Genomic DNA, 14242 nt, shown 5'->3' with positions numbered 1-14242 from the left:
ACTTGCGCAGCCGGAGGCTGAAGCCAAAGCGCTTCATGAACTTCTGCAACCAGCCCCGGCTGGCTTTGAACAGTTCCCGGGGGACGCCTCGCTCTCTCGCCAGCTCTCTTGCTTTGGCTTGCAGCACTTCCGTGGTCACTGGAAGTGCCGCTGACCTCTGCGTCTCCACAAACTCGGCCAGAGCTACCTCCACTTCTGGATGGCGGCCTTTCTTGGGGCCCGTGAAAGCCGTTCTCGTTGCCGCGCAAGCAAAAATTTCGTTACGCTGCCCCCTCCAACGGCGAACATTCTTCTCATCCACGCCGAAGTCCCGCCCGGCTTGAAGATTTGACGACTGCTCTGCAGCGACTATAACTTTCCGCTTGAAGGCGGCACTATAATGGCACCGCCTGTTTGGTGCCATGGTGTTGGTGATAAAAACTACGCACGAAAACTTCACTGCTGCGAATGTGCTCACGCCACCGCACGAGAACAGAACAACGCCAAAATAGCAACGGCTACGGATAGCAACGGCTACAGTGCTGTCTTTCGTTGGCGTTTTGTGGGGGCGCCACCTGCGTGCTACATTTATTCGTATTTTACGAATACGAAACCTCGAAACGAAATCCTCGAATCTAAGCCGACATAAGAGTTCTACATCTCGTTTTTTTGAAAAAACTGTCGGCCTAGATTCGAATAAATACGGTATTAGGGGGGGGGGGGGGGGGGGGACACCGATGCAACATTCCTTCCTGGCATGAAGCGAACACTGCCTATGCTGTACACCGGATGCGAGATGTCGCACAGTCATTCCTTGTCACTCACCGCTAAATCACGGGACCTCGCTCATTCCACGGACTGTGCCCGCTGCGAGGCCCTTTCCCCTCAGCGCTTTCCCGTGCGTCTTGGTGACGTCATTCGGTGAAATCAACCAAAGTGCCATTTTAGCTAAAGATAGCTACTCGCTCTAAAACATCATTGTAAGAATGTGCACTTGGGCACATTCTTACCGCACAGAACGAGAGGAAGGTGAGCCACTGGGCTTTGGGCTGCAGTCCAATGCTGAAATTAGCGCATGTGTCGGCTTCTCTGTAATGCATGTTCACTTTGGAGCCGCGTGATTGCTGGCGGCGCATGGAAGGCAAACGCGGAGCTCTGGCTCGTGTCCTAGTCGACGCTAGTTCCCGCGCCGCTCGTAACGCAATTCGCAGAGCGGCGACACATGATCCCGATGACGTCAAATGTTAAAATGATTGCGGCGCAGCCGACTTCACTTGTCCGGCGATACTTCGCATGCGCCACGTGCGTGTACCTGGCGCCATCTGGCCGTGCGCTCCGCTACTGGCGCTGTCACTGCACGGCCGGTCTCCAGGGGAGGCGCTGGCGGCGAGCGGTACTACGGCGGTACGCGGCAGTATGCACTATGCTGAATGTCTCCATTTAGCATAGCGTGTACTGGGTTACCGTTACTGGAGTGCCGGGGACACAAATGCCCTTGTGCGATATTTAGCGCAGGCGACGACTGTACCGAGACGCACTTTTTACTGTGATACAGTAAGGGCCGAGGCCTCACTCCTTGGCTGGAGTAGAAATTTGAAATTCGCAGGATGCTGTTCGGAGAACTTAGATGAACGTTCAAAGTACTGCATTGCGGTCCCGAGCTCATGCCTTTATGAATCAAAACGCTGAGCAGATCACAGCGGTATTCCGGATGAGTTATATGACAGTCGAGTTTTCGGCTTAGTGTTTTTCTCCGAAAAAATGAATCACTTTTGCATTAGTGGCTGTGAATTAAAACTGTACAAGGAAAATGCGTTTCTGGTCCATTGTAGCTTGCGGGCTGAGAAAGAGCAACTACCGAGGACCGCCGGCGATGCCCTAATGGTGGCTCCTGTGGTGTCTTGTCTCGCTTCGTCCCCGTCTTTATTCGCGCTGTATCGCATTATGGAGCGGCTTTCCCGGAGAATAATTTTCCAAGCTTTTCGGAAAATAAGACTTGCGTTAACCATCGCGCAACTCAGCTTCCTGCCGGAGCATGTACAGGAACGCTGGTCGGCAATAAATCAAGGAACTTTAGTCGACACTAGGGTGCCTCGATGTGCGCCCGGAGAGCGGGCAAGCATCGAGGCACCCTAGTCGACACCACTAAGTAGCGCCACCTGTCGGCCGCCGGCACCGAGCACTGAGCACCGCGAAACTCGCCAAGATATTTCAACTTTATTTCTCATAAAACGTTAGAGTGCGATGATATGCTGTGAGGACACGTTGATAGTGATGGCCTACTCTTCCTACGCCGTGTAAGAACTTTTAAACTAGTTCCTGTACTCGCACTGCCGAGTTATGGATGGGTGTACTGTACATTCGATATTTCCGATGTGGTGGGCCATGCTCAGCGTCCTGCGGCAACCAAGCAAACTGAAAGCATTTGTCGGGTGCTTCTGCGATTGAAATAATTGTTGGTCATACCGCTAACTGTATCCCTGGCATCGTGTCAGACTGCCTGATACCACCACTGTTGCCACCTGTTAGTTTGCTTAGATGTGTAAAGCTGTCCACTGATTTGGCGCTCAGTTTTCTAGGCGGGAATGGTTTCAGTTTTCTAGGCGGGAATGGTTTGAGCACGACCGGCTTTATTACTTGGCGACCTGTTCACCGGCGCCGCCTCCGTAGCCCCCGATTTGTTAGTTCGCTCGACCGCCGCTTCTCTCCGTGGCGCCACAACTTACCCCCATGCCGAGTGCGGGCTGGCGTAGCGGTAGCAGTCGCGGCTTCTTCGTTGCGTTTTTGTGCGCGTCTGCACACCGTGTTTCCGGCTGTTCTGCCTGCTTCCAGCATATGTGCTAAGAATTTAATTACATCTGACAACCTTTAACTTTCGTAGGCCGTGAAAATCATCGCCCGCGATGGTTTATTGCTGCATTCCGCTCTGTAAATCAAGCGGGCACCAGCCTCTCAGTCTACTAGTTACTACTGCCATCATAGCAGGCATGGACCGGGGAGGGCTGTCGTACCCTAACTTGGCTTTCGTAGGGTTTGTCAGCCGCCTGGAAGGCGCTGCATCAAGTGTGGCTCCTGTGCTTGTTAAGGGGCCAATGCCGCTTAAGAAGTTTGCAGATCTATAGTGCTAGCTGCCATCACTTGCAAAAAAATCCGCTGTTTGTGTGCTCGAAGGACACCACAGAGCCTCACAGAAGGGCCTTGCTAAACGTGATTGTCCACAAGTTTATGAGGCCATTTTTGTACAATTTTGCCTCTGATCTGACAGAAGAGCACGCCAAACGAAAAATGATAAATTCCAACCCAAAATCACGGAAAGTCCTAAATGTGTAAGGATCTGGCTGGCATCAAATAAAGTTCTGGCCAAGACCGGCTTTTGTGTCTGGCAAACAAGCTTTTCGGCTCTGGTTTTATTTATTTTTCATGTAGAGTGCGTCTTGAAATGAATAACAATCGGGTTAACGCTTTTAAAAACAAGTGAGTATATACGAAGTGTCCATAGCGCGCTTTTTATCGACAATTGGCGGAAAAGCAACGCGACTTCGCCCTGGGATGCTGCTAGGCACAGAGCAGAAGCAATCGTGTTGAAATTGTGCAGCTGTGCGCGCAAAAAAAAAAACGCCGCTCGAGTGGCACCAGAGCCGCGCCCACCAGCACAACCGCTCTTTGAGCTTGTTTTAACTGCAAAACTGCTGCTCTGAAAAAAAAAAATATCACCGCTAGCAGCCTCTAGTCGGGTACAGCGTTTTGTGACTATGCAGGGGAAGCTACGAGCGCGAGACGCCGGCTTCTGCGCTGTTATCATGCGCTCACGAGCCAAAGACGCAGGCGTACGTGTTAGCTGACAGCTCGCGCTCGTAACTACCATTGTATACAGAAAGCTGTCCACGATTATTGCATTTGATGAATATAAACACGTATTTGCAGTGCGTGCTTAAAAAAACGACGCGGTTTAACTCGGCCTACCGTCCACATGCCCTGCAGCGCAAGCGTACTGAAGCTAGCACAAGCATACGGCGGGCGCTTGCGAAGTGATGGTAACTTGTGGCGCCACCTGTTGCGGGGCGCCGTCCCTCCTGAAGAGTCACGTGATATTTACCCGGTCACGCGCCGCCGTAGGAGCCGGCGTAGTGAGCAGGTCGCCAAGTAATAAAGCCGGTCGTGGGTTTGAGTAAGAAACACATAGTTCGTTTTATTTTGTTGTTTTTAAATGACACTTTCGATTCTTGTCCAAGGTGCACGATGGCCTTGTGGTAAAACATCCGCCTCGTATTTGGGAGCTTCTGAGCTCGATCAATAAACTTGACGGGTTTACTACTTGACCTGGCCCTAGGTTTCTCCAAGAGATCGGGCGATCTAGTCGTCAGGCTGGTTCGAGCAGTTTTTGTCTCCGCCGTCCTGTCAAAAATTGGCAAATAAATGAAGAATTTTACTGAACAGTTAAACTGCATTGAAGTTGAAGTTGAAAGTTTATTAATGAATCCAAAGTTACAAGCGTATACAGCGAGAGGTCCCATGTTACAAGACCGCGGGTGGGACCTCCTATGACAATAAATTTCAATAAGCAACAAAACAGGAAATACACAACACATTAATTAGCTACACAGAGAATGAATCGATAGTCAAATATGAGTTACCGAATATTTAAATACAAGCAATATAGTGCAGGAGAATATACAGTAACACTCATAGATGCCGCGATACATAGGATCAATAACACAAAAAAAATACACATTAAGAAGGAAAAGTTTTAATTGGACCTTGAACAACGAGAGCGTATTAGTTTGTTTGAGGTCTAAGTTCAAAGAATTCCAATTAAAAATTTAGAATTAATAGCTGTAAATGGTGCCTCCCATTGGCTGTGAATCACGGAGCCCTCTGCAGCATACTTGCACGGCGCCTTGCTCACCATGCGGTGGCGTGGTTGGACCTGTATGGCCTGACCGTCTCTGGCGTTGCTGGGCAACTCCAAGACTACTGCGTCGACCTCGGCGGGGACGTTGAGTGCGGAACCCTTGACACCGCATTAGGCCGTAGCCCCCGTCAGCCCCAGCTGCTGCATAAACAGCTAGCGTTGCTGTGTCAGTTCAAGCCTCCTCTCCGTTCACGCGCTTCGGCATCACTAGGGGAGACGTGCTGCCGTCGTAACTCCTGCGTGTCGAGCGAGTACATACGTATCGGCTGTCAACGCATGTCAAACAATTTTGTTTCGATTTCATCAAGCGGACGCAAATCTCGTCGCGAAAACGGGGGGCGTAATTGTCAGAATATATCGGACATTTACTAGTGTTCTTCTCGCGAACTCATTGTTTGTCGTGTAGTGATTTCATATTAACGTTTAAACCAATGTATGTGACTGCGTCGTGGTAGCCCTGTTCGAATTAATATACAACAGGCCCTTGGCGGCATTTCTAGGTGATTGCAGGGAGGAGGGTGAGAAAAGGGGGAGGGGTGAACTGCTGCGTCTGGTGTCCAATTTTAAGCAATTTAACCATTAAATTAGCCGAAATTGTGCCAAGCTGCGTCGAAAGCCATATGCTGCCAACACGATTTTGGCGCAGTATTTTCGGCTTTCTCTGTCTCGTAGTGGTGGGCGTGTGTTCGAAGTTTCGAGTAGCTTGATAACTGTGCTTGCTGCTCGATTCGATCGCGCACAGCGTTTTTATTATTCCAAGTATTCGATGCCTCTGAATGTACGGAAATTGATTTTTTTTTTATCTTTTTGAAGTCGCCTTCCAATAATCGCGGTGTTTCTTAACAACGGTTACTAGTTACAGCATCGACGTGCCTTTCAGGTCATTTAACTTGCTCGGTCCCCGTAGAATCGAATGCCAGCACGCGGGAAAAGCACACGCGCCGCAGTAGAGAGTTTCAGCACAGCCGGGAACCTGTATGGAGATTGCGTCTTTCAAATCGTTGCACACTAGTAATGCTGTAGAAGGAATTATCGGGGTTGAAACACTGATTATACACCTCTTGAGCTTACAACTCTGAGGCAGTACATGCAGCTTTGATCGCACGGTTCGAGCACTGCGGTATAGACAGAAATGTGGTTGCTTCGGTTTTCTGCCCAGATTATGTGCTTTACGGCGCACGTGGATATTATGTTACCCTGTTGCCGGGGCTATGGGAAAGAAGTAATCTGAAACTCAATAACACGTCAGACGCGCTGCTCGACTAAATGAGTGAACAGAACTTAGGCACCGTTCGCCAGAAACATTTGTCGGATGGTATCGAGGGCAGCCACGTGGCGGCGATACCATACGTGAAACTTGGGAATACTGGGAGTTTAAACTGGGGAGTTTTCCCTCAGTTAAATGTGGCGCTTGTGGTTGTACCTGCCTTCGCTAGATGTAGAAGCACAGCGGAACACCAGAACACGGAGTGGGTCGTTGTTCTTGCTAGCGTCGAAAGATAGTGCCGGTAGCCTTCGATTCCTTTTGTTTGTCGTCTTCGGGGAAGTTCTTCATAGTGTTCGCATAAGTGCTCGCGTCTGCTGAGGCGTGCTTCATCGTGCATGGTCACTGACCCTGCGCTCTCTGGCCCCTCCCCCGACGACCACCGTGCAGGCCGCGCCTTCGATATCACCTACGTGCGGCTCAAGTTCCACTCGATGCGGCCCGAGAGCTTCGCCATCTACAAGCGCACGCGGCCGGGCTCGCCGTGGGTGCCGTACCAGTACTACAGCTCTACGTGCCAGGACACGTACGGCCTGCGGCCCAGCTTGCACGTGACACCCGACAACGAGACGCGGGCGCTGTGCACGGGAGAGTTCAGCGGCCTGTCGCCGCTGTCCGGGGGAAGCGTGGCCTTCTCGACGCTCGAGGGACGCCCCTCGGCCTTCCACTTCGAGCACAGCAGGCTGCTGCAGGTGAGGCGCCCGTCCTCGTTCACTGGAACCATTTCTTTGCTGTCACAAATAGTTGAGAGATATCGTACAGGATTGAACTTTCCGGGCCTCTGAGGGTCCGTGGACTATCACAATTAGCCGAATGTTTCCATTGCCGACAATGGAGAGGATGTGACACTGTCACTCAAGAAGAAAGCACTACTACTCAAAAGAAAACATCACTGCTATGAACAAAATCAAGAAATACGCAATGAAGCTTACACTCTGTAGCGGTTGCGTTCCCAAAAGGGTGTCGTCAGGGGTCCCTTTTTTCCGCTTTGCTAACACCTCTGGCCATCCACTGGGGATTTTATTTCTTAAAAAAATGTCGAAATAGAGAAAACCTTTTGCGACTTCATCGACACTTGCTTGCCATAATAATGCGTTCATGCGGTTTCAGTCAACTGGTTGGAGTATGCCTGCTGAACAGCGACCCGTCACATTATTCCTTACGCTAACATCGCCCAGCCTTGGCAACCAGACAGCTTCTGTCATAGCAAAGACCACTTGAAATATGCCCATCAGAGATTTTTAAATGACGTTACGTCGGCTTCACCACTTGTGTTGAGCCCGCAAGTAATGCGAAGAAATTCACTACTTATCTTACAAAGCAAACAAAACTAACGCACGGAGCGCAGGGAGTCTTGAAGCTGTACTTTAGTTTCTGTAAGCAATGCGACAAGAAGTGGCGTTATTTGCTGCATCCCTTTTAGATCTATGCGCTCAAAGGGTGAACATCTAGGGACAACGGGTATGTGACTTTGACGTTTATGGCCATGGGCTTTTCTTCCATGGGGCATACCTTTTGTCAGACCCCGCATACAATGCACATTTGTTGTTTAAGAGGTTTCTAAAACGCGTCCCTTCTGCTGCCTAAATGCTATTCGAAGTCAAAGAGTAAGTGTGCTTCCACGTATTCATCTTTTCAAGGACTGTGTAACATTGGGGGCACTTTAGGAGGCCTTCCAAGTTGATTGATTTGTCTAAACAGATTTCTGTTCCCAGCAGCCAGATAGCTCACAAGCAGAGGTGGGCATCCTCACGAGGGCGAACCCTCATGAGCGCATCCTCACCGTCACCTCATGAGGATTTCACTCGGTGAGGTGAGGCTGAGGGAGGATGGGTGGATGAAAATACGTGAGGACGAGGGTGAGGGCGAGGGAGGGAAGACAAGATGAGGTGAGGGTGAGGGAGGGCAGAATTCACTGTTCGAGGGCGAGGGTGGTGGCCCAAACCGTATACTCCGGGCTAACGCATTTGCCTGTGCCGCCCGTTATGAATTCCCATTTTAAAGCGCTACTTCTTATGGTGAAGATCCCGGGGAAGACGTTGTTTCTGCACTCTGGAGGTACAGGAGGTGAACACGAAACGCGGGTGCAGCACACCTTCTCCGTCGCCGTGATGTACTACACCGCCGAAAAAAAGCGCTCTTATAACGCAAAAACCTTTTTTTTAATTGTGTAAAGTATTCAGTGAAACACCCTGCATAGCGCGATAACAAGGGGCCACTGGCGGGGCCGTGGGGGTGACTGCCAGTTCAACGGGAACCATGGTACCGCCGTCAACATTTTCATTATCAGCCCCGAGTCTCCCGGATGGTCAGAGTGTAGAGTAAAACACGTACAAACTATACCTAGTAGGGTCGTTGAATTCCCAAGTTCTAGGCCTTCTTTGCCGAAACGAAGTCAGATTTCAGCTCAGTGAGGTTTCACAGAGTTGGCTGCAGCGCAAAAAATACTTTTGCGAAATTCCACTCTCAAATCAAAGCCTGTTGGCGGCGTTGGTGCGGATTTTTTTTTATTCACGCTGTGAGTAGTTCAGTACAGTCATATCTTCTTTCTATATTCAATTTTCTCTGGAACTGTGGTATAGGAAAGCGGCGCCGCAATGTGGTGGGCAAGGACGACCACTGTAGTCTTACCATGAAAATAAAGCAGCATCTTAACCGCCTCGTTCTGAATCATCGCTCGCTCCGTCTTGCATTGTACGATGTGCTGACAAAGAAAAAGGTTTACCGCTCTCCAAATAACATCAACATCTCTTGGTTTATTTCTGTCCCTGGTAAGGCCTATGACCGCGTAATCGCGCGCCTGATTTTATGAACCAAATTTCTAGCAGACATGGTAGGTAATTGACACACGGCGTTTGAGTAAGGCGTAGACGTGCAAGCAAAAAAAAAATTACGGGTGGTTTTGCTTGGGGTTAACCATGAATTATCGTGCGCTAGAACCGTTAGTCCTGTTTCGCATGGTTTAGCTTTGCTTTCTATGCTGTTGCGTGGCCTGAACGTGCTTACTTTGGTTGATGTGGCATATGGTGTAAGTTCGCGTGTTATTGCTTCATTTTAGACTTGTACTGCGGTAGAATTCGTCATTCTTTACATTCACAGATACCTGGGAGTCCTGATTCCAATCCAGGCGCAGAGGTGCAGCGGTTAAGCTACGCCCCACTGCCCTGCGATGGCAGGTGCTGCCATCGGTGGGGCTTGTGATACCTAAGTTGTTCCTGAGAAATCTCTCGCGTCTAAACAGTAAATTGAACAGCCACGGTGGGCAGTTTGCTCACAATCCGATGGGCAGCTTGGGATGACGTCACAACGTTACGTGACCAAGGTGGCTCACCTGCTGGAAGCAGGCTTCGGACAGACAACCACTTTTCGGCGGATTGGAAGCACTAGAGCACTAAAATGGCAACCTCAGGAATCGTGCATTCCAGACTCGGGGAGTTAGTGATTGCTAGTATTCAGCCCAAATGCTGCATTTTAGCTAGCCGTTTGATTTTCAGGTGGCCTCAATAATGTTTTATTTTAGGTGATCGCATAAGGGCCTCACTGCAGCGGAAAGCCTGCACCGCACCGAGGGAAGACACTAAAGCAATAAAAAATTTTAAATCTGGGGGAGCAGGATCCGAACTCGCGGTGGGACTAAAAAATCAGTTCCGCTGGCCGCTACTTCAGACCACTACGCCGTCGCCACAGCTTTTCTTTAAGTATGACATTTGTAAGATTGAAAATATATTCTATTTCCATTAACTAAATTATTTACAAAGCATTTAGGATGCGCCACGAAACACATCGCAAAAATACAGCAACAGAGCAATAGACGCGAGGTATATGCTGAGCCCATCACCAAGAATGATTGCCACTGCGGTTTAAGTCGGTCGGTTCATACACTTCCCTAATTTGAACAATCAGTTGGGAGAAATCCTAACATCCTGCCTGTACGAACTACCAAGCTCTCGTGGTGTGCTTGCAATGTCATCGTCTTCGTCACGTAGCCGCGTTCACTAGAGTTGTTGAAAGTGCCAGTCTCTCATGCTGTAGTTTGAAAGTGTGGTCTTCATCCTCTTTCATCCGTACGCGTGGAAGCGTCATCAGACGAGCATGCAGCAAACCGCATGAAATGGCGGAAGATTAGAAGCAGTGAAATTGAAAAAGGCCCAGTGCAATCGCAATCTTATCGGGTAATGGTAATTAAGCGACCTACAAAATTTCCTGGTTCTGAGTCTATTCTGTGCTTAGCACTTATTGTGATTATCGTGCAAACGCTACTGGAATTGTTTTCTAACTGCTCCTGGCGTACATTAGTTTCTGTACACATACACAACAACGCGCTGACTGATTTTAGCAGTCCATTTTAGCGCAGTGGTCATGGCAGCAGCAAACAAGGCAGCATGCTAAGCAATCCTTTTTTCTTTGCCATCCAGGTTAGTGATTCCAAATCTGCACATTGCTGCAGGAGTGACGATCGGTTTCTAGTGCTGCTGCCCTGCCCACTGTGTGTTCACCGTTTCCTTTCTTGCGTGATCGCATTATCAAAATATCTGTTGTCTTGTGGCGGTGTTGAAAAAATCCTGGCCTGATTGAAAAACAAATGCTATCAGAATTGCTAGAAGGCCAGAGCAAAATTATTTCAACAATGGTGGTGGGGGGGTCTGCAGGCGTCTCAACACATAACTGAGAATAAACTTTCCGGTTTAACTCAGTGAATTGATGGCACTCAGAAAGAGTTGTCGGGCCTAAATGTCTTAGCCACGAAGGTAAAAGACATGGAATCGCCAATATCGGAACTTCAGGAGTAGCTTAGTACAGTTAGGAACCAGATAGACGATTTAGAAAACAGGGGCAGGAGAAATAGCCTGATCATTTACGGAATAAAAGAGCTTAGCGAGGAACTGCGAAAGGAAGTAATTGATGGTGTTTTTGTGGAACAAGAATTAACAGTGAGTGGTGTCGAAAGATGCCACAGGGTGGGTAAAAAAGAAATAAATAAGGCGCAAACAGTCGTTTTGAAACTCCTCGACTTCTGTGAAAAAATTTCAATATTAGGATCATGTTTTTAACTCAAAAAAACAACGAAATCAGCTCAAAATCTAAACACCAAAAAAAGCTCAAAATCATTATCTCAGAACTTTTCTAAACGAGTTAGGGAAATACAGAAACAGCAGTGGAAAAGCTGTGAAGAAGAGGGGAAAGAGGGCGTCAAGCTTTAAAGTTAATCTATGATAAGCTAAGCATTAATAGCGTACTGTATAACTGGGATGACACAAGAGCCCCTCGCTCTAAGCTTAGAAAGAAATCAAACTGACTCCGGGCTAAGAGACTTCAGACCCTGAAAATACTAAGTGTGAATTGCAGAAGTGTCATAAACAAAACAACTGAGTTGGAGGCCCTTCTGCTTTTGCACGACCCTGATATAGCGGTTTTGACAGAAACTTGGCTTAACAATACAGTGTTTGTCAGTGAGTTCGTTACCAGTGGCTACAGTTCGTACCGAAAGGATCGTGATGGTAGATGTGGAGATGTCAGCATTCAGTTTAAATCATCCCTGTGAATTTTACCAATGCCTGATGTACCCATTGTAGAGTGCATTTTTTGCACAACATACTATGGAAACGTTAGATATATTACTGGAGCAATGTACCGGCCCCCCAACACAACCGCTGCCGTATTATAGGAACTGAAACAATATTTGTGCACGAATGTTAAACCCGATAATCGTATTATAGTGTCAGAATATTTTAATATGCCTGAAGTAGGTTGGTCGAATTTTCCAGTTAAAAAGCACGACCCCCAAAGTGAAGCTATTTTGGGCATTGCTTTTGGCTTCGACTTATTGCAGATTGTAGAAGAAAATACCATAATTCAGGGCAATCCTCAACCAACGCTCGACCTCTTTTTTTTTTAGCGGATCAGTTACTGCCAAAACAAATAGCCAGATAGTAGATAGAATATCAGACCACAAAGCTGTACTGCTCACTACTGCAGACGCCGCTTTAGATAAGAAACCTAAACATTCATCTATCGAAACTTTTCTCGACCTTTTCTCGAGATACATTACAAGTATCTCGTACTCTTGATCACTAATGACTTCACATGGACTAAGCAGATTGACTACATAATGGCTAATGTTAAGCGCAAGTTGTAATTTCTGAAGAGAGCTTCGAGACTTCCTACTCCTTCTGTCCGACTGCTCGCATACAAAAGCATAATTCTGCCGATACTAGACAATGCATGCGTTATGTGGGACACTTCCACTAAAACTTACACTAATAAGACAGAAATGGTGCCAAGAAAAGCAGCTCGCTTCATTTAAAATAGATATGGATGTACGTAAGTGACAGAACTGTTAACAAAAGCTGACTTGCCCCCCATTAACGCAATGAAACCGTGTTTCACGACTAAAATTCGTCTTTCAATTTATTAACGGCCACTATAAGACAGATCTCACGAGAATAATTTCTTTTTCATCTGGTTACGCCACTAGGCAAAGACATAGACGCACAGCAATGCTATTTACCACGCGTAGTAACCGTTTTAAGTATTCTTTCCATGAACAGTAATTGAAGGGAAACTCTTAACCAATGACCACGTTTCAAAATCATCTATCTCGACATTTCTTTCCAGTATTGTTTAAAAATCTGTTGCGCATGCTTGTTTTCCAAAAATTTTAAGCTAGGTTACTCTACTTTGTTCTTATGTTCATTGCCTGTGCTATTACATTGTGTTTACTTATCTGTATCCCACCCTGCTAAAATCTCCAGTGGGGATTGCCGTATAAGCAAAATCAATATAGATAACAATGAAATGTTTTAAGTACAGGGCACATGTATGCATGCAGTGCGTGCCAGAAGTAAAGCCAGAGTGATAGTATAGGGCCCAACTCGTAACTGTATCGGCTCTGTCTCACGTATTAGCTCACAGCTCACACACACGCACCCACACAGACACAACGGTATAAGCATCTAGCCTCTCGTTCAATAGAGCCTTGAGGGCTTCTCTTGTATGTTTATTACTCAGTAATGTCGCCAGAAGTTGCAGACTAGAAAATAGAACTCGAATCTTAAAATGACTGTTAGTGAGGGTGAGGGAGGGCCGACGATGTGAGGGTGAGGGCGAGGGAGGGCCAGCAAATTTTTCTAAGTGAGGTAGAGGGCGAGAGAGAGGGCCGGATAACTTTTCAAAGTGAGGGCGAGGGTGAGGGAGGGTCATGGATTCAAAAGTGAGGGTGAGGGAGGAAAATTAAAAATTAGGGCATTTGCCTACCTCTGCTCACAAGTTTCTCGTGCTTTACCACGAGAGTGTTGTAATTTCGATTTAAATACGCCTTTTGGTCGTGCATTTATATAACTAAATACATGTCATGAGACGTTGCTGCGTGGGACGAAATAGCGGAGGCTGTCAGAATTTCGCAGCTCGAAAGATTAAGCCGAACGACCACGGGCAGAGCTATCCTCGAAATGGTAGGCCTGCAAGCAGATAGGGGACTACGAGGCAAATCGAGCATCCCGCAGGACTGCCGAGCAAATCTAATCATTTCCCCCCTCCCTCGTAACATGCATCCCATATTCAACACGGAGAGGAGGGAGAAGAGAGCAGAAGCACTAATCAGACGCTTCGATTCGATGGACAGCAAGTCGGTTGCGTACGTGGACGCGGCAAGTGGCAAGTCGGGTGCGGCGGTCGCCTCGGTGGTCGACGGCCGAGGTGCCCCCGTATCGGCTGCCGCCATTAGAAGCCGAAACACGGAAACGACGGAAGAAGTTGCGATAGCGCTCGCTTGCGTTGGAACGGAAGCCAATTTCATAATCAGCGATAGCAAAACAGCCATCTGGATTTTGGAAAGGGTAGGATCACGCCGGAAGCGGCGAGGATTCTGGCCGGTAGACGCCTCAACAGAAAAATCAGTCTAATTTGGACCCCCGCACACGCCTCCGTTCCTGGCAACGAGGCGGCCCACGAGTTAGCCCGAGCTCTCTACTTCCGGGTGGCTGTGGAGCCGCCCGACTGCCGGAATATGGACGAGCGTCTGCAAAATTACACGGAGATTGTTGAAAATTATAGGTTATGCAGGAGACTGGTGCCACCACCGGACAAAA

General features: G+C 48.1%; 1 protein-coding gene across 2 annotated transcripts in view; it reads left to right on the top strand.

The window, feature by feature from the left end:
- The window catches only part of LanB2 (laminin subunit gamma-1), a 146450-nt gene that overhangs the window by 65691 nt on the left and 66517 nt on the right, over positions 1-14242 (top strand). For both annotated transcript variants that reach the window (XM_077650113.1, XM_077650112.1), the window contains exon 2: positions 6546-6847. In XM_077650113.1, coding sequence (XP_077506239.1) covers positions 6546-6847 — 302 coding nt within the window. The remainder of the gene's footprint in view (positions 1-6545; positions 6848-14242) is intronic.

This window comes from Amblyomma americanum, chromosome 1 (genome assembly GCF_052857255.1).
Source record: "Amblyomma americanum isolate KBUSLIRL-KWMA chromosome 1, ASM5285725v1, whole genome shotgun sequence".
Lineage (NCBI taxonomy): Eukaryota > Metazoa > Arthropoda > Arachnida > Ixodida > Ixodidae > Amblyomma > Amblyomma americanum.
This window is presented reverse-complemented; position numbering and strand designations above follow the sequence as displayed.